The sequence below is a fragment of the Gadus chalcogrammus genome, chromosome 10 (genome assembly GCF_026213295.1).
Source record: "Gadus chalcogrammus isolate NIFS_2021 chromosome 10, NIFS_Gcha_1.0, whole genome shotgun sequence".
Lineage (NCBI taxonomy): Eukaryota > Metazoa > Chordata > Actinopteri > Gadiformes > Gadidae > Gadus > Gadus chalcogrammus.
In genome coordinates, this window is record NC_079421.1 from 13,740,177 (window position 1) to 13,761,665 (window position 21,489).

General features: G+C 46.8%; 1 protein-coding gene across 2 annotated transcripts in view; it reads right to left on the reverse strand.

Moving 5' to 3' along the window:
* Window positions 1-12,711, reverse strand: part of enox2 (ecto-NOX disulfide-thiol exchanger 2) — a 43,247-nt gene extending 30,536 nt beyond the window's left edge. Inside the window, exons 1-2 of one of the 2 annotated variants that reach the window (XM_056600463.1) lie at window positions 12,438-12,707; window positions 1,138-1,287 (exon numbers count right to left, since the gene is read on the reverse strand). In XM_056600463.1, coding sequence (XP_056456438.1) covers window positions 1,138-1,287; window positions 12,438-12,555 — 268 coding nt within the window. In that variant the 5' untranslated portion in view covers window positions 12,556-12,707. Of the gene's footprint in view, window positions 1-1,135; window positions 1,288-12,437 lie in introns of both variants that reach the window. The other variant, XM_056600461.1, reaches the window with a different exon arrangement.
* Window positions 12,712-21,489: the final 8,778 nt, after the last annotated feature.

Genomic DNA, 21,489 nt, shown 5'->3' on the forward strand with positions numbered 1-21,489 from the left:
GTGATACAGATACAAAGGCAACAAGCAGGCAGCTCCTGCATTGGCCTCATTGGGTGAAGCAGAGCAGCACCTCGTACTGAGGCATGCTTGACTTTCATGACAAGATCCAATCCTTGGCAGTCCCCCCCCCCCTTCGTCGTCATCGTCATCTCCGAAGTTAGGCTTCCCAGCGCAATCGTCTCTGAGACACTGAGGGCCTTTCATGGCAAAGACACATGTGACTAGCCCACAATATCATAGGGAGACGGGTGGTGAGGGAACCCATTAGGGTATGTGGAGCAGTGTAGGTAGAGTGGAGGAGGACGGGACATATTTGATACCCGTAATGGATCAGAGATGCCCCAGAAAAGACTTTGCCCATGCATGACCGTGGCGGCGTCAAGACACGGTTCAGACTCCGGGGCCAAGACAGTTATTGCACTGTTTGGGATTGGACATTTCTTCTTCTCAAGACTCCCCCTATGCCACAATGCAAAAACTCCTCTGAAACCTGGTGCAGATTTATCAGTGGGTGATGGGGCCTTTGTAAATGACACAAACAGTCCCAGCAGCTGAAGTGTTTACAACAGAATTTCAAAGTCGAAGGGATGAGAATGTGACAAGCCAGCCTCATTCAGCCCCTAGGGGGAACCTATGCGCTTTGTGACGAAGTACGGTCGTTGATTCACCCTATGTTGATCCTTCAGAAAAAAAACTGAATGTGTATTTGAAGTGAGATCCAACCTCTCATCAGCTCCTCCATTTGCATCACACAGCGACAGTGACTATTCTTGCAACGCACGCATCACAGAAAAACAAAACAGCCTTAAAGGCTTCAGACATAGGGAAAGTGTATTTGCTTAGGAAGGAGAGGGAATTTGATTTGTTTTGTTAGGGTTTGCAAACTCCCAAACCCCGCTCCAGTCAGGGACCTCTGTTTTCCTCTGCCTTGAAGTTTGATGTGCAAGTAGGCTTTGACTCAAAGCTGACAGAAACTTTCTCTCTGGCAGTGAACTTTAACGGGGAGAGTGTGGCTTCAACTCTACCTCCTCCCACACAGTGGAAATAAAGTATGAGGCAGGGCTTAACCAAAAGTGGTGATTTGGTCGGAGCTTGAAGGGAGAAAGGCGTGAGTTTATACAATTTGATGGTACTTACTGGGGTTGGGGGGAAACAAGGTGCAGGTCTTGCAGTGGATGATCTCCTTGATGATGGGCATCTCCATGGGGGGTGGCATCATGCCCAAGCCTTGCATCATGGGGTTCATGGGGGTGATGCCCGTCATCATCCCAAGGTTTGGGTCAAAGTCTGGAGGGGCAGATCAGCAACGGATTGGATGTTAAAAACAAAGCAGCTCTCTTTTAGGAGCAAAGCAACGCAACAAAAATTGAACTATTACAAGAAAAGGCTAATTGGCCAGAAGTTTCTAATTGTTAACTTTTACCAAGGCATGAGTAGAGCCTAAGCTCAACCTGTCACATTGAATTTTCATTCAGCATTTTTCTTTCCTTCCCTGTCTGATTCGTCTGTCATCTGCAGTGACACAATCTAATCCTATAAATAAATACACAGTCCCTGCATGAATATAACATCCAAAAAACAATATGCATAATTGAAAAGTAAAAAAAAGAAATAAAGACTTCTCAATAGTTCAAGGACCGGCTTCCCCAGAGCTAATGTGAGAAAGTTAATTGCCTCGAAGCGAACGCCAGCACTCTTGGCATCGGGGTAAATGAGAACCGACGTGACGGAGCCAAACCATGACGGCGTCACAGGTGACCCAGGAGCAAAGAGAACACCACAATAACAGCACACGCTCCACAGCGGCCGACGCCTGGCACTGGTTTTAATTAAGGCAATAGGAAATTACACGAGAGGAACCACCGCAGCCTGCTCTGTCTCGCACCGATGACCGCACCATCAGTCTGCCGCGAGGTACCGGAGCGAGAGAGAGCAGATAATAAGGAAGGATCGCGGTTGCCAGGGCGATTGATGACTTCTCATGCCCGGTGAGGTGAGTGAGAGGAAGACAGACGGCGGGAGAGGAGATGAGCCCAGGTCACGGAGGAGATAGACGGGGGAGTTAAGGCGATCTATTCCTCTTCCACCACCTCAAACACACACTGATCAGGGGAACTGAGGAGAAAACCTTAACACACGCATCCCAAATCTAACACCCAAAAGGATCTACTGGTTTTGTTTGAATGCTCCTTCTGGAAATGATGTTCTCAAACCCAAGCTCTTATGTCCTCGCACTGGAGCAAAAGGACATTTTTGACTTTTGATTGGAAGCAAACTAGGTCTCAGCTCACATGGAACGCAAAAAGCAAAAGATTGAGTTACATCAGGCCAAGGCTTGTGCAATTTCACACTGCACTGGTGTACTTCATGTGGCCTCTGGTATGCTCTCTGTCTGTGTCTGTGTGTGTGTGTGTGTGTGTGTGTGTGTGTGTGTGTGTGTGTGTGTGTGTGTGTGTGTGTGTGTGTGTGTGTGTGTGTGTGTGTGTGTGTGTGTGTGTGTGTGTGCGCGCATGTGTATTTTCCTATAGTACTCACTTATCCTTCACTTTTAAAGTAAGAGTAGGCAATTTGGAGAAGCCAGGCTGAGTAAGCTTGATTTTGAAAGTATACAACCGAAAACAGCCCCAACCCACCTCAGGCCTCCCTCCAAAGCCACTTTCCACAACACAGGACAGGCTCCCAAGCTTCAGAAAGAGGTCCGCCTGGAATAAAACTCTGGTCATGGTCAAAGACTGCAAGGGCAGAGTGGGCGCAGGTAGACGGGTAGGTAGGTAGGTAGGTAAACAGACAGACGGGTAAGCCATCACTACATTTAATTTTGGTCGAATAAATAATGGGACAGGCTCATTACAGGCCTCACAGGCGACAGCCACAGACAGCACATAGTTTTCTTGTTTTTAATCAGAAATTGATTTATTGGTTACCATTGTGATGTAACGAAAATTAAAAATGACAAAAAATGCTTAGAAAATAAATTGCCTTCCATAGCTTTAAGCTAAGGGCTCGGGGAGCCGGTCCAATATGTGTAACAACAGTGCCTGTTGACTCCCTCTGGTGGATTTACTGCTATACCAGAGTTCTCTACAGGGCAAAAAAAACAATAGAAACTGTCCTGAAGCCATATCTGGGCGGGTGAAGCACCCTCGTCTCTCTACCCGGCACACTCCAGTCCTGGAGCGTTCAGCCAAAGTGCTTCAGCAGACGGATTGTATTGGAATACTCTCAGGGAGTCATCAGTATTTGGTTGCTCTCGGTGAATATAAAAACAGATGCGTTGCGTTGCGTGCGTGAGTATGCGCACGTGTGTGTGTGTTGGCTCATGCTATCGGAAAAATCGGATTTCAACGGCAGAATTTTCCGCCGTTTCTGTGTACGAGCGACTGAGCCACCTACACAGAGCGTCTCCTTACTGCAGGAGCAGTGGCTGCCTTTCCAGTGCGGCACGGCCTCGGGATTTTCAACATACGTAGCCAGTGGTATTGAGTTATTTATACATCACATTAATGAGGCCGTCCTACGGGATGGGTCAGATCAGATGCAGATTGCTGCAATCTGGGCATGAAAAGTGCCTGACAGCTCTGCCGTTGTCATTCCACACATTCTCCCTGAGTACGAGACAGAAGGGCTCTTGAGAAGTGAACATCTATGGAGAACTTGTGGGCATGTGTCCTCCCACACTAGGCCATCCTGTTCTGTTGGACGTCCTGAGTTGTTTTCGTGGCTCAACATTAACGGGAACTCCTCGCAAACCAGAATAGACCTCGCTGCAATGCATGCTCCATAATGACATGCACAAGTCCATGCGACAATGGCAGACCCCACACACACACACACACACACACACACACACACACACACACACACACACACACACACACACACACACACACACACACACACACACACACACACACACACACACACACACACACACACACACACACCTCGTGTTACTCTTCGATGTTAAACAGTCCTGTATCCTGGGGGGTCTGTGGAAGGTAATTACATCTGGAGCTGCACATCAATCAGTGGGGAAGATTAAAAAGAATAACCAGCAACTGACATTTGATGCAGAAAAACCTCCAGGGCTGTAATTGCCGCACTCTACCTCCCTCTCCACTATCATTCCATCTCTGAAGTCCCTCTCCTCCCCCTCTCTCAACTTACCTCTGGCCCTGCATCCCCTGCTCCTCCTCTCTGATGTCTTGGGCAAATGCCACCCCCCCCCACCCATAACTGGACTCAGAGATTGGTGGGAGACGCAGGGCCGACATGCGGCGACGGCGCTGTGAAGAATGCTGGGAAATGTCATCTAATGATGCAAGGTAGCCCTGCAAACCTGGATCCCTAGCCATGCCAGATGTTGGAACCGGCTCCTTTTCATCCAGGCAGCTCTGCTCTCTCTGTTCTCCAAGCCTACTGCTGTCTCCTTTAAGTGTGCCGTCTCAGAACCAAAAAAACTATATTATAACTATAACTCCATCGCTATAGCTGAATCCAAAAAAACCAACACAAAATATGCCGTCCAAAAACCTCTATCCACATGAATTTCTGCTCATTCATCTGCGGTCTAGCCAACCCCCTTTCCACCGTGTCTGTGACAGATATAATCTCAGTCACGTCTGAGCGGCCCCCATTACTGCCTATGTGTAAAGCGCTGAGTCAGTCGCTCCTCTAAAACCTCCTGCTGTCTCTCTCTGCCACCTGCCAAAAGCCTGTGGCACCCACCACCACCACCACCCCCCCCCCTCCTCAACCAGTCATCACACGGCCCAAAGCGAGAGCCAGCCAACCCCCCCCACCACCGCTGCAGCAGAGGAATGAACTGTAGATTGAAAGCTAGCAGATATGATTAAACTGCTTACGGTTCTTTCAAACAGTCCATTTGTGTGTTTGATGTCCTTAATGTGATAAAAGCAAAGATGTATGTAAAAAGTATGTGTAATGTGTACCAGTAGGTGACTTCCTTTCCCCTGACGCTATACCCTTGGTTTGTTGGTAGTGAATATAGGGCGTTTGTGTGGCTGTGGTTTGGCTTGCGAGTGTGCAACAGACCTTGTTTATCAAGGTACTCCTCCCAGTCCACAGCCTGTCTATTCTACTGTGTGTTTGTGTCTGACTATTCTACTGTGTGTGTGTGTGTGTGTGTGTGTCTGTCTATTTTACTGTGTGTGTGTGTGTGTGTCTGTCTATTTTACTGTGTGTGTGTGTGTGTGTTTTTATTCTACTGTGTGTGTGTGTGTGTGTGTGGGTGTGTGTGGGTGTGTGTGTGTGTGTGTGTGTGTGTGTGTGTGTGTGTGTGTGTGTGTGTGTGTGTGTGTGTGTGTGGCTGTGGTTTGGCTTGTGAGTTTGCAACATACCTTGTTTATCAAGGTACTCCTCCCAGTCCACTGGGTCTGTCTGTCTATTCTACTGTGTGTGTGTTACTGTCTATTCTACTGTGTGTGTCTGTTTATTCTACTGTGTGTGTGTGTGTGTGTGTGTGTGTGTGTGTGTGTGTGACTGCTTGTGTGCGTGACTGTGCTTGTACTATTGTCTTCTATAGTCTAATAAGTAGCTTCATCTGAAACCCCATGAAAATCTGATAAGGTAATCAGCTCACAAAGGCAAACAATCATTGTCCAGAGAAGACATCAATCAACGACGACACTGTGACGTGTCCATGCTCTTCAACAGTCAATGCTATGCAAATCAGTGCTTTGTCCGAGCCCCTTTCATTTGACTTTCAAGGTCAGACCGACGGAAACAAACTGAGAATACCAAAAGGACTGGCACATAACTGGGAGTCCATTTCAATGGATTATAGTCTGGCCGACTTGGTTGCAAGTCAAGGACAACGATACAGCTGTTATAGTCAAACACTAATTAAGCTGATTATTATCGCCCCGTCAGGACGTGATTACATGAGGAATATGGTCGCCCTCTCAGAGACTGACGCAGCTCTTGTGAGGTCCACAGTAGGAACGCTATATAGCATAGCATCTGGCAGCAGTTAGACGCAGGAAGTGCTATAAGGAACACTGGAGACGGGTGGGAAGTGGACGGGAATACCCCAGCAATGTGCCTTGTGGTGGAGATTCGGTGAGAAAGCCCTGAGAGCAGATGTTTTAAACATTCCAGTTTGCTGCAGGCGTTTCCTTGCTCTGTTCCGAAAGCTGGAATATCCGGTGGGAATCTCATTTTTCTTTTTTTAAACACGTTTTGCACATATTTGTGCACTGGGGATGCCCTGTTTCTCTGAGGACTGGTGTTTGGACGGCGCGCTAATAGCCGAAGGCGTCACAATATTTGGGACAATTCGTTGGGATCATTTGAAAGGCTCTCGGGCCTTGACATGGTAAGCATTTCATTATTTTGTGTTTGGGCTCATGAAATGAAGTAATCTAGTAAGTGGCGCGTGCATTCGCTGTCTTCCCTTTGGAGAGGGGCAATTAGAAAGAGTGGCCGTCGAACTTAATGTGAAACCAAGTACTGTTAACTCTGATTGTAATTTGTTCACGAAGGCAGAGGGACACCCTGGCGTGCTTGACCTGCCTGCAGTTCATCGGCTCTGCAGCAGAGCACCGCTCCAAACCACCACACCCCTCTACACTGTGGGGACACGCACATCAGCTCACAATTATTGTACAAAACCGGTGACCTAATATGTATTCTCAAAATCAGCCGTGCTCAACAGTCACCATGAATGAACCGATAATATTTACGATTCAGGTCTTAAGCTGTAACGTATATATTTGGTATACATGTCCGGGCGGAGATTTGAGCCGCCTGTCTACGAATCTGACCTCCGGGTTAACACTGAACAGTGGAACAAATGCCAATTGGCACACTGAATAATCCATTTAGCCCAGCGCCAGGTGTCTGCGCGAGTTCACGCGCGCTAACACTCGAGTTGGCTCCGCTCGGAGCCCCAACGTTTCTGTATCTGCGGGAGACATTAAAGCTAATACGCTTTTTCCTATGCTCCCTGTGAGTGCACTGGTGTGTACAGCCCCTTTACACAAGCTGCAAATAAGCCCCCCCCTATTCACATCCCCTGTCCGTGCTGATGACAACAACAGCCGATGAGGATGATAGCGTGGCACACACACACACACACACAGTGGTGTGCAATCTTGATTAAACAACTCTGGCAGCCACCGTGCGACAACAATCGGTACAATGCACCATTGTTGCCTTCCCCTCTTGGTACAACCCAACGCCCCACGAGTTCACAACAATACCGTGCAATTACCCCCCCCCCCCCAGACGAAGGAGGAGCACAAAGAAGAGGAGGAGGAGGAGGAGGTGGAGGAGGAGGAGCACAAAGAAGAGGAGGAGGAGCACAAAGAGGAGGAGGAGGAGCACAAAGAAGAGGAGGAGGAGGTGGAGGAGGAGGAGGAGGAGCACAAAGAGGAGGAGGAGGAAGAGGAGGAGGAGGAGGAGGAGGGAGGACCCCAGCTACGACAACTCTAACCCTTGTTTCCAAATGCTGAAGAAACACGGGCTAATAATAGCGGAACAGAAGCTGCTGGTGTTCAGCTCCGGCGATGTGTTGTGCGTCGCACCGCCAGTGGTGGTGGTGGCATACGAGGCATGGCTCTGCCACGTCGCGGCCCAGAGTTAGTGTTTCAATAGGTTTAAACAGTGGCCTGTTTATTCAGCTGCACACACACATGGACAGACAGACACAGGCAGAAATGCACACACGCACGCACATGCGCCGCAAGACACGCACATGTGCAGAAAAACAAGCAGACACACACACTCCTGTGTGAGGAGAAGCAGCAGGAAGCGAAGGGGGACGAGAGAGAGACTGGCTGGTGACATCCCTGGCTCCCGCAGGATTAGAGAGAGGCACCTATAGGCTGCCCGAGGACTCAGCTCAAGAGGCAGCCATGCAGTTGACGTTGGGGAGGTTTGGAGGGTGGGTGGGCGGGTTGGGGTGGTTGCGAACAAGGGATACAGTTTGGGATTTTTTTTTTTTTATAATGAAACAATAGGTTCACGTGAGACAACAGGACACGTACGCACAAGGGGCATGGGAAATTCTACGGAGACCCCTGAGGTAAAATTATAAAAACAGAAGGCAATCCAATTGTTTGATCCAAAAAATCACAATTAAAGGGCAGATTTAATGATGGTTTTAATCTGCCCTTAAATCTAGATGTATTGGACTAACTGGGAGGAAGTTGTCATTGAGGATCAAGGCCGTTCCATTTGCTGAATTTGGCTTACAAATCCTAGAGCTGATTGACCAATCTTTTCGCGGGCCTAACTTATCGGTTTGTGCTCTTAACCAATCCGTTCGCATGCTTTACAAATCTGTGTGCACAGATTTACCGTTTATTTGATCATTTTGATCATGTTACCCCTGGAGGGCTCAGTAGAATACCAATAGGCAAGAGGTTTTTTCTTCTCAGTAGTAAAACAGCGACAAAGGAAGAGACTAGATCAAATTTCAGTGTTGGCATGATCAAAGCATGTGGATTTAAACTGTAAATAAAGCACGTTCCTATTTGCACAGAATATGTATCGGAATCTACACGTCTCATTGATAGTTTGCACGGTCGACTTGTAAGACTAGTCACATGTTAGACTTGACTATCATGCGAGTCAGGTCTGCGGGTCAAGTTTTACCCACATAAAACCCTGCATGCGCTTCTCTGGATGCACATGAGTGCGGAAGTATAATTCGTGACAGAGAGAGTATCCTTCTGGGTCTGAATCCTCTCTGTAGGGAGAGAGAACGTCAGGTCCCCCTCCTCTGCATGCTCCTGACATACGCCGCTGTGCAAGAATAAGATCAGCCAATATTCCGAGGTGACAAGCCTTTCTCTTATTCCTGTGCATATTGTGACTAGTGGCGTATTATGTCGCCCTTGAGTTAAAAATAACACTGCGTCTTTGAAGGACTCGAAACTTTAGACTTGAAAGCCCTCAAAGAATATAATCGCGTGAAAAATATCCAAATGTGGAATGCGATTCACAAGGAGCAGTCACCATAAACTGATTGACACCTCGTTTGTCTCCGAGCCTGACCCGATTCAGATGGTGGAGTTAACATTTTCAACTCTATTTTAAAGACCAACAGAACCCGCAGCTGAGACAGCAGGGCTATAAAAGGTCGTTGTTTTTTTACCCCCCCCCCCCCCCCCCAACGACATTTCAGCTGTATCTGTCTTGCATCGGATGAAAGATCATTTGATATAGTGAATCTTCCTGTTGTAATTATCTGATGTTCCTCTGCGACAGCTGAGCGTCCATAAATAACAACAGGCAATATAGGAGACAAGAGAAATGGAAACGAGAGAAAGAGAGAGGGAGAGAGAGACAAGGATAGTACGAGAGAGAGAGAGGGTGGGGGGAGAGAGCGAGGGAGACTAAACGACAGGGAATCACCAGCTGTTTCTCCAGGTGAACAGTGACAGGGACCACAGCTGTCCTCTGCACCCCCCCCCCCCCCCCCACACCGACCTGCTAGAACACTTCCCTGGTCCCAGCAGCTTTAATAGAGATAAATTACCCCCCAGACCCGGGCCTAATTCGTTCTTTGTCACATGATTCAAGGATCCCTCCACTACCCCTGACATCTGTATTCCTCCACATCAGGCCACCACAAACCGACACACACATATGCACGCACGTGCGCACGCACAAATACGCACACACACACACACGTGCGCACACACGCACAAATACGCACACACACACACACGTGCGCACACACGCACAAATACACACACACACACACACACACACACACACACACACACACACACACACACACACACACACACACACACACACACACACACACACACACACACACACACACACACACACACACACAGACACTAGGGGTTGCATAAGGAACCGACGGGTGAAGTTACTACCAAGTCAACCCTGCCAGGAGACGTCGACTAGTTCTTGGCGCATAATTTCACACACTGCCACTGTGCCGTTGGCAGAGGAGACAGCAGTTGGTGAGCTCTTGTCGCATCAAACAGGAAGCTACGCTTAGCACCAAGGCGTCTGACCAAACAAAATAGCACCAAGGCGTCTGACCAAACAAAATCAAGTAACTGTCACCGCCGCAGTCACAACACAAAGACTTCTGAGCAGTTCACACGGAGAGAAATCCCACGAGTGCTATGTGGGTGATTGATGGCATAAATTAAAACATTGCAAACTGTTCTATTGATGTTACCAACCTCTTACACTTTCAAAACACACAAATGCGTGTCTATTTATTAATTATTCTATAGAGGGAACGCGTCCACATGCGTAGGAATTGACTTCAAATCTATTTTAGCATTTTTTTGTCTGATTGCTGCAACACAATCAGACTTTTTTAAGCTTGATCTGATATGCCTGTTACTGTATTTTTTGTTGTTGTATACAGGCCTGACTTTGTACTGCTGGAATGGATAAACCCTAATGACCTGGTTGTCTTCCGGCAAAGAGATCTTGGCTAAATACATTTTCGGACAGCCCTTCCGTCTTCTTATATTTTTGTTTCTTTTTGTTTTGTGGGAGTATGTGATGACCTCATTGATAGAAAGGTCGACTTAAAAATAAACTGCAGTCGTGCAACCCCTAACACACACAGCCCGACTCCCACACACACACACAACACACAACACCCACCTGTCTGGAGAACTAGGGACAAAGGGGCTCTCTTAATGCCACGGTCTAGCCCAATAAGTACTGAAAATCAAATTCCATTGAAACCCTGAGTAGGAGAGGAGGCTCGTCCTCCACAAACACTTCATGTGAAATATGAACACTTGGGTGCCTGTGTGGGTCCAATCTCCATCTAGGACATTAGATCATTTTGAACTGCTTTGCTCCCCATCTGCTGGTGAGTTATTCTGTTATTCAGCTTTTCCTCCTTGCTAAGAATAATGGTCTTCCCTTTCCCCTTCCCGCTCACATTTATTACAAAGATACAAAGTTCTTAAAAACAAACAGCGGCAGCACACAACGACCGAAGGAACGTCGAGCAGGGGCACAAGTGTGTGTGTGTGTGTGTGCGTGTGTGTGTCAGTGTCTGGCTTGCCTTTACGTATATCATCTGTCAAGAAACCTATTTGGATTATTTAATGGCTAACGCACACGCACACACCCACTCTCCCCTAAGAAAGACAAGGAACGGGAAGGGGAATCCTAACCGACAAGTAACAAGTGATTTATCAAACACTTTCGGAAAGCCGCACAACCGGAGAGACGAGGGAAGAGGGGTGCTGGCAGATTTACTCCGCTTAGCAGGGAGATGGAAAGGTGAATTGGAGACAGTGTATTGAACGGCTGTGCAGGAGAATCGGCTGAGGCCAACGGTATGATGACCGTGGTCGTGGAGAGGAAGGAGAAGAACCCGTATGTGGCCGATTTGTAGCCAATCCACGGATGAAATAATGGCTGTTTGAGGACGTAAAGACACCGAATGAAATAAGAACCTAAGGCAATGATGGCCACGCTACCACCCTGTCACGTCGAGTCCTTCAGACCATTAAACCAGATTCAATACAGCCCGCCACCAAATTACATCAGCTCTGGCTGAAAAGGGGCATCCCAGGCAATCTGCCCGCGACGCACGATGAGAGAGCTCTGCAGGACCCGAGTGTGCCTGTGTGACCGCCTCGGCTGCACAGGACACTGGAGGAGCAGGTAGAGGAGATAACGACTTGTATTTTTAATAAGGTTTCGGGTGGAGTGGTTTAACATGATGATTCGGTCGGGTGCGTTCAGACGCCCTCCTCCTCGACCTCCTCACTTCCTTTAGTCTCCGGCTTGGGAATAATCACCCAAATAGGGAAACTGGAGATGCGGTAGATGGAGGGAGCGAAACGGATCAAGCCGTAATCGACGTTACCCAGTGTGCCTTGGGACGTGTTCATTTACTCATGCATTAACCAAGCACAACGTCTTAAAGCAAAAATCAATGATTCTTATACAGTGTTTGATTTGAATTATTAAAATCCACACTTGGATGTCTTCCGTCTGCACGGCGCACGTCCTCAAATTGCTCATATATCCAACGATGCATACTGGATTTACTGCCGAACTCGTAGTCGCACTCGCCGTCTAACAGGGCGGGGAAGTTGAGAGCTGAGGACAGGAAAAACAAAACTACTCCCAGAGCAATGGATCCTCCCTGACTGCCGTGTCTCCTGCCTCTTCCCCGGAATAAATCGGCCTCTGCACAGCTGGCTCCAGCAAGGCAGATAATTCCAGGGGAAGGTTGTTTTTTTTGTTTTTTTTACATTGGACACGCCACAACACGGCACAAGGCAGTTTCCAACACCCTCACATTTATTACGATGGCAGCATTTCCCCCTGCCGCGTGAGAGGGCTGTCGGGGGCGCTCGTTAAACGCGGCGCTCCATGGCTCCGGTGGAGCTGATCCGTAACCCGGGTGAGTGTTAGCGTTAGATTAAAAGAGTCAGCTGGCGTACCTGGCATGAGCTGTTGCGTGGCCATGCTCATGGGGGCCATGCCCAGGTTGTTCATGGCCGTGGCCCAGGCGTTGGGGTCCGACATGGGCATCGGCATGGCGCTCGACTCCATGGTCATGTTCCGTATCACGTCTGGGAGGGAAGAAAGAAAGGACAAAAAAAAGCGCAAGAGAGCGGAATTAGTTTTACGACAATTTGATTCGTTTATTTTGTGACTCAGGTATATCAAAATTGGGTGAAATCCTCCAATGGTGTTGTCAAAAGAATTAAACAAACACAAACAACAGTCATGAAGGGAACAGCCCGGAGGAAGGCTGGTGCTTGAGCCACCGGCTTGATGTACTGTCGTACTGAGATAGACTGATCACCATATTCCTTTCATAGGCCTCCTCCTTTCCCCCCTCCCCCTCCCCCTCTCTCAGCCTCCTTGCTTTTATCTGCTTCCCCTCCTGACCCCCGTGTTGAGGCAGGGAGAGGTGAGGAGACGAGGAGACAGGCCGCCGTGACCCTGCAGTCACTTTAGACAAGGATGCTGTCCCAAGCTTCCGCTATGAGGTTAATCAGCCTGGCTTCCCCCTGACTCTTCCTGTCTCTGTGACCCCTGGCCAGAGTTTTATTGGACGGCTGGTTGCGATGAAATTACCTCGATACATATTGATGCTGATATTGTTATTCATATATGCAAAGATTCCTCAGAGTTCAAAAGAACGGCGTTGGAAACGTAAATTGCGTCGTTTTGTGTGGTGTTGTTATTGTTGTTGCACTGATAACACGCAAGCTCTACGTTCTGAAATAAACAGGCCCACAATCAACAAAGAAAGCCTGTAATTGCCTGTGTTTACACTGTCATTATGAGAAAACATTGAGCACAACAACATCAATAACAACAACAAACAACAAACGACAAAACACAGCTAACACTGCATTACTTATTGTTCTGATGGGTCAGAATAACAACAGCCATGTAAAAAAACAACAACATTATAATTGCTTCCGGCTGCCATACTGTCACCATCAGACCTGCTGCAGATGCAAGGGCACTAGAAAACGCTTTGGCTCAAAATGGAAAAACCCAGATCCAGGTGCTCCCAGTAGGGGTGGATCTGTGCCAAGTCTCGCCGCGGTTAAAGCAAATGCCTTCAGATATAAAACAGAAAAAAAAAAATAAACACTGGTGAAGCACACAGGAAGTCGGCTCGCCGTACCCACTTCCTGCTGCTCATTCTGGCCGCCGACAGCCTATTTCACAGCTCTGAACGCTCTTTAATTCTCCCCTCTGGGTGACCCCCTCTCTCCGACAGACCTGTAAATTGCGGCGACTGTGAGTGCCTGCCAGCGCATCCGGCCCCGTACCCCTATCCTACCTCCTTGCCTCCCCCCCCCCCACCCCCCCCAAAATCAAAACTCTTGCTCCCTCCCCCCACACCACCCTGAATAACAAGCAAGGCAGGGCCTGCTCCGTGCAAACTTCACACCTGCAAACACCTGCTCGGGGGGGAGGTTTGGTCCTGTGTGCCGCCATTGGAAAACTTGGAAAAAGAAACACGCCATTTGCAGGGGCTGGGGCGTTTTGATGATGGTGCTAACAACAGCCCCTGGGGGTTGTTAACCAGGACAAGCCCATTAAGCAGCGAGGTCACGGCCAGTCGAAGTGACGGCGAGGGGGGAGACGCCACGGCGAGGAAGTAAGTGTGTGTGTGTGTGTGTGTGTGTGTGTGTGTGTGTGTGTGTGTGTGTGTGTGTGTGTGTGTGTGTGTGTGTGTGTGTGTGTGTGTGTGTGTGTGTGCTTGTGTGTGTAATTGTGTGGGTGTAAATGTGCATGTCTGTTTGTGTGCACGCGTGCGTGTGCGTGCGTGCGTGCACGTGTGTGTGTGTGTGTGTAAGTGTGTGTGGGCGTAAGTGTGTGTGCGTAAGTGCGTGTGCATGTGTGTAGGTGTGTGTAAGTGTGAGTGTGTGTAAAATGGTGAGTGTGTGTGTAAAAGTGTATGCGTGTGTAAAAGTGTGTGTGTGTTGTGGTGTGTGCCAGAGTGTACACTGCGCTGACCCTAGTGTTTATGATTGTGTAACAGCCGTTTATGTGGCACTAATGACTGTGCTGACTAAGGACCTGAAAATGTGTTGACCAGATTCGGGGCACAGGCCTGTGAAGCCTGGAAGGTTATAGATACAGTTTACAGCCAGGCAGTGTGTCTGTAAACAGCCTTTCTTAAATGTCTTTCACGCCGGACATGGAAAACCTCAAAATGGCATGGAAATGTACAATTTTAATTGAACAATTTAATACAAGCCAACACGCTTTCTGCCAAATTCCAATAAAGCAAGATCAATTGGATACGTGTTCCTTTCCTTCCAATTTCCATTCTCTGTTAAAGACAAGAATGGTAAAAAACCGAATCCCTTGATCCTCATCATTCAGTCAATGAGAGCCTCTCACCCTGTTCAAGTATTGAGCGCATAACTGGTTAATGAAATAAATCTTAACACAGTTCACTAGCTCTCCAGGTGAAGGCCATTCACATGGAGTCCCCATCCTATTGAATTCATGCTTGACTTGTGGCTAAAGACATCTAATCCAACGCGAGCGTGTGTGTGTGTTAGTCCCACTTTCCCCCCCTGTTTGCATGTGCGCGTGTCCCACCCCCTCCCCCATGTGCATGGGTGTGTGCGTATGGGAGATAAAGGCCGGTAAAGAGGTACAGAGCAAGCCATCCTTAAGCCATAGCCCTGGTGCTTATCCCTCTCTCCCGATGACGCTCAAACACCACTTCCTCCATTTAATGCCTATGTATATTTCATGGAGCTCTAACATGCATGCCCGGAACTCCCCCACTCTCCATACAGTACTCTCTTAAACATAAGAGTACTTTCTCCCACGCCCCTTTCTCTTCCATCTCCTTCAAAGCATCTTTTTCAAACATCCGTCTCTTTGTGAGTCTCTGAGGGGTTTGGTCTTACTCATGTCCCTCCCTCTGGAGCGAAGCTGTTCCACTGCATGACAACCACATGAGTGTGTGTGTGTGTGTGTGTGTGTGTGTGTGTGTGTGTGTGTGTGTGTGTGTGTGTGTGTGTGTGTGTGTGTGTGTGTGTGTGTGTGTGTAAGATACAAGGAGGGACTGAATAAACGATATCTGATGACAATCTGTCATTGTCAAGTACACAAACACAAACCCTTTTACAAGCTTTACGCTATAAATAAATCACAGGGCTATATTTTTACATTGAGAGCTAAACAAATAACAGTATGTTGTCAGAAATCCTTCAAGAATTAAAAGGCATGTTATGACTAAAGCTGTTGCCAAGGTCAAACAAGCAAAAAGCACACAAAACGCTGACAATTTTCTGAGGCGAATTGAGAATTGATTGGATTTCACCTGCTGGCCCGAATTATCGTGAGTTCCAGCCCCAGTGGGGGTTGTCTGTGTTTGTAATTGTGTCTGTCTGCAACAGGACCACAGGCACACAGCCCATCACCAAACATTGCCTGGTCCTTCTATTTGCAAGTGTTCTGGCTTTCCGGCCGGTCAATCACAGTTCAAAGACAGGGTTTCAATGCAGCTTCCCTCACTGTGGATTTTGATTGTTTTTTAGCCCTTTAAAAACACTCTCCCAAGTGGGGTAGTGGGAAATTAAGCCATTTAAAGGCCCACTGAACTATAGCAGAGCAACCCCAATGCAGGCCGAGAGGATAGTAGGATAGTATGGTGCAGAGAAGGAACACAATAAGGAATAGAGACAAAGAGAGAGATAGATAAGGAGAAAGAGAGACAAAGACAGATTGGGGGGGAGAAAGAGAAAAAGGGGTCAATTTTTGCACCGACAAAAGCTGTGTCTGTCCAAACTTTTTAATTTTTCATTTTGCAAAACTAAAAAACACTTTACACAGAGAAAAGTAGCGACCTGGTGTCATCACTTGTTATGTATACCGACCAAGCCCCAGCTGACTAGACATTGAACAAAAACAGTTTGTAATTTGCGATCTGCGACAGATGTGGTTAACAAATAATGGTGAGTACCTTTTTTTACCTAAAGTTCTACATTTTGCAACAGAATAAGTAAGGGCCTACAATTTCTATTGGGAGGGAATTTAAAGGAAGATTTTGTTAAGTCCATAGCGATTCCTGAAAACTACAGCGCAAGAGCAAAAATGCAAGCAAAGCTAAATTGCTGTTCAGGAGAGAATTTCTCTTTGACCCAAATCTTCTTGCTCACAGAATGGATGCATGGTCTTTGTGTGCGTGTGCACAGACACACCAAGGAAGGCATGTGCAAAAATATAAGGGATAAGCGAGTGAGAGGTCAGATATGGTCCCCCAAGTGAAGAAAACATTAGTTAAGTATAATTGGCAACTCAATATTAGTAGATTGGTTTAAAATAGATAGGTTTTTGGTTAGTATATTTAGTATACAGTATGGTATTCATCAACATTTGACAAAGTTATCTAAACTGATTGCGAAAATGCAAACACACAAAGTCAAACCTAAGACCATCTTAAGTGACTCGATTTCTTTTATAGACCTCTGAAGAATAAGTCCCGCCTCCGAGGCTCCACCGTAAGTAGTAAACGATTATTAATGCTACTTTAACGGAACCGACAATCCAAAACCCAAGTGGAATCTAGATGGAAAGAGTGTTTAGTTAAAAACGTGAGCAGCTTTTTCTTCTTCGCCACCTACAGAGTTTGTTATGTACGATCATTCAAAAAACCCATGCTGTTTCCCATGGACATTTAACCGATGGAACCTGGAACCTCGGAGGCGGGACTTATTCTTCAGAGGTCTATTAAGGTTTCTGAGGAAAGTCAGACCTCTAACTGTCAAGCTGCTGTCCTTTTCACTAAGGTGTGTACAGAGAAGTTCCACTTGACCAGCTAGTTAATCGTGCCATTTAACATAAGGAGTGAATTTACAGTGAGGACTTCTCCTCTCCAATGTGAGGGGTGAGAAGTGCAGAACTAGAATTAAACTTTTTGTCAGACCGAAATGTAAGTACCAGTACTTACATCTGGGTACTCGCTTATACCGAGTACCGATATAAGTACTTAATTACACCATTACAGCTCAAAGAGCCAGTGAGCTCACTGTTTCAGCGGGAATTCGAACACTATGAGATTTGAAAAAAAATGTATTGGGCTGAGAGTTCTAGAGGGGGGCGTGTTATCGACATGGTTACGGCCCACGGCAACGTTCTGATACTATTTGAGTACCGTCGATGTGTATGAGCGTTTTAATGAGACGCAGGTATTAAATAAATCACTGCTCAGACAGAGGTTCACCATTCCGGACACACCGTAGCAATTTTAAATAAGTTTCCGAAAAGCTATACTTTCTCTTGGACACCGAAGTCAACCGCTGCCCATACAGAGCTCCTCACGTCCACACAAACTTCTCCGCCGGTTCACAGTTTTTCTATAAATTTGGGGCTTATTTCAATAAAAGTAATAGAATGGCATCGATCACTACATTGACGATCAGATAAGAAAAAAATACCACTTAAAAAAAACAACATTTTGGGTTCACCTTTGGCTGTTCAACGATACGTTACGTCGTGTAAAGTATTATCAGGTGGTTGCATCAAAAAAGTTTTACGAGTACATGAGTTCAGTATTGGGTACTGGTATCGTATGGGTGCCTCCCCATGCAGAACTTGATTGAAGAACTTCACCACTACATCAGTGCCTGCATACTTTTTCCGGGGTCCATATGACATTCCCTGTAAACGATCACAGCTTGCCCTACAAGTGCACAGCGGTGGTTGTCAACGTCCCATGGAATACATTTTTCCCAAATCAAATTCAAAAAGGCGTCCCATCGAAACAGATCCACCACATCTCATCATAGCCAGACACTGATATATCAAAACCAGACACGCACGCACACAAAGAGACACACAATATAAACAAAACCAGATACAAACAGACACGCGCAGACATGGGATAAAACACAAGGAGGATTTAATGGTGTATGTGTGCTCTCTTCTCCGCTGCTTTGATCCGTTAATTAGGATCACAGTGGCAGGGGTCTGATGATCAGTGGTGGTGTGGCCAAGATCTCCATACATGTTTCACAATGCTGGTGCTCAGCACGGGGGGGGGGGGGGGGGACCAAGGCCCGCTGTGCAGAGCCAGACGCCGCAGGCCAGCGTGTGGACGCAGCAGGGCTCCTACAGGCTGCGTAGAGCAGCATGCTACGTCGGGGGGGAACATGTCTTTTTAAGTCTCCTTTTCCACTTTGACACACTGTCATGGTTAGCCTCAAACTGCAGTACTGGTGCATCCTTGTTGTAGCAGAATGATTGTGCTGGGAAACCGAAATGGAACTTGGTAGTAGGCCTGAACGATTAATTGAATTCAAACCGACCTCGCAATGTAATAGAAAGCGATTTGCATATCGCAATGGCTGCCCTAGATCCCTAGATCGTTCAGCCCTACTGGGTAGTAGCTGGCTGGTTTGCCAGCCGGGCGAACGTTAAGAGTAGCAATTTTAATTTGGTGTGAAGCGCCGGGTGGAAATGCTGGCGTTGTCGTAGACCGATAAGTTATTGCAACACCGCTGCACACAAAGCCATGGTAAAAATGAGAGCCAAATGATGTTTACTCCTAAATGATATTTTCCTAACATCCAAAGCTCAACTCAAACGCACACAAGCGTGCTGATTTATGAAGCCGGTTGGTACTGCGATGTGTACATAGACATGGCGGAATCCTCCCTATATTTATTCACTCCAATAAACCCTCTAACTTAGGTCTGATTGAATAATAGCACCGACATAAACCAACTAATTAAAACCACTCTGTCATGAACTCTGGCAATCTTTACTCACTGACTGGGGCTAAATACCTAATTAGCATCCCTCAAATATTACTCAATGCATTACCTGATATAGCTGAATGAATATTTTTGGTAATTATAAATGATTTTATTTCAACAGCTGTGCTCTCTCCCATAGCATTATGAGGCAAACATCGATGCCGCCCTTGCTATGAAGTGGCTGCAAGCCGTTTCAACCCCTATGATATGATGGCAAATCGTTCCGCAAGTGATGGGCCCATGCAGGCAGGGAGAAACAAACTCACAGATGGCTACAGGCCAGGATGATTTCAGCGTTCGTCTCTTGACAAGCTTCTGCCAAGACCGCAGAGGACTTCCGTCCATTCAGGTCTTTAGTGTGTTCCATTCTCCTCAGCATGTGTGCATAGACGCCAATGAGTGTGTGTCATCGATGCAGGTTCCCTTTCAAGGCACTTCAGAGAGCACTTCAGTTCAATTATAATTTCAATTGACACAATCACCATCGATAGGCCCAAACTCAACCAAGGGCCCTGTAAGGTCCTTGGACGGGTCGATTGTCCTCATCGATTCAAATGACGCACCAAGACGACGCACCACGATGATGCACCACGATGACGCCTCATGAAGGACGATTGACTTTATTATACGTCGCCTAAATGAATAAATGCAATGTAATGGTTGAAGACCATTCTTTATTATCTGAAAGTACACTGCCGAACTTCTCCATTATAGATGTGCTCATTACTGTATTTTTTCCTTGTTATATCAGGTGAAATAGATAACAAAGCAGAAAGGTGTTTATAGGAAAATGCAGTCCAACACTGATGTTGGAAGTTAAAGAAGTATTTTCAAATGAAGCCAGGCTCTGTGATGTGCTATAATTAGGTGGGCCCCATGCTGCAAGGTAGTTACCCTTAATTGAAATGACCTTTGTGATATGCAAGTTGAAAGACCACAACTCCTTAAGCGCTCATTATTCCGCCACAGTGGTCTATCCTTTTGAACTGCGATTGACGTTCTGCACTCTGCCTCCCACATACAGCAGGGGATAAAAGTGTGTGATGCTGCCTGCCGTTACCGGCAAAATCCTCTCTCTCCCCCTCTTTTTTTGTACTATGACCAGGCTTATTGATCCACGGTAGTGTAGTTTTGCTGTGGTGGCAAACTCAATCCATTTCTAAGCATATGAATATGACTGATAATAACATAATAGGGAATACTGAATTATGTGGCATGAAGAAGATAATACCTGTAAACGATTATAAAGGTGTCATGGCCAACAACATAAGATGATTTTAATTGTTTTTTGGTTCATTTGTGAGTTTCTTAGTAGTTATCATACAGTGTTTAATGAGGCCTATTTGCTTAAATACCATGATTCCATAAATGACCATACATAGTTATATTCACATGAATATAATCACTGAAATGCAGATGTTGCAATCTTAAAATTGAGGGTAAGGGTTAGGGAGAATGTATTTCACAAATTCAGTACCACTTCCAAAATAACAAAAAGTAAGAAAAAGAATGTCAATGTATGTCAAATAGAAAAATATTTGTTAAACGTTTAAATGTAAACATTTGCAACACAGATGAAACCCATCTTTTTATGTGCTACCATCCCTATGTTCCCATCACTATGCCATTATCTTTCTCTCACCCATACACCCACTCCATTCAGCGTTGATGGCCTTATCGTACCGGGGGAGGTCATTCAAATACAATCAAATGGGCTTAGCGCAGCCCCTTTGAGTCGCAGGGAAACGCTATGGGCGCCGGTGCTGATAAGCATCTAGCCAGCTGAAACGTCCATGAGCAAATCCGTGGCTAAACCACTGCCGTCTCCCCGAGGAAACTGTGAGCAACTCCCTGAAGAAACCTCACCAAGGGACGGCGCCTCCGACAAGGACCCCAGGAGTATCACAACTCATCATCATCGTTATTATCATTGAATGGGTTTTCCAGATAAAAATGTTATCTCTGGAGAAACCACGAGCGAGGAAGAGCCGAGTGCAGCCTCACCTTTTCATCCTTTGAAACCGGTGTCTGCTCTGTCTTTTTACTCCAACACTCTCCTGCGTGCGTGCGTGCGTACACACACACACACACACACACACACACACACACACACACACACACACACACACACACACACACACACACACACACACACACACACACACACACACACACACACACACACACACACACACACTTTGGATCATGCAATTTGCAGGCTTTGTGTGCCTAGATTTATCCCATG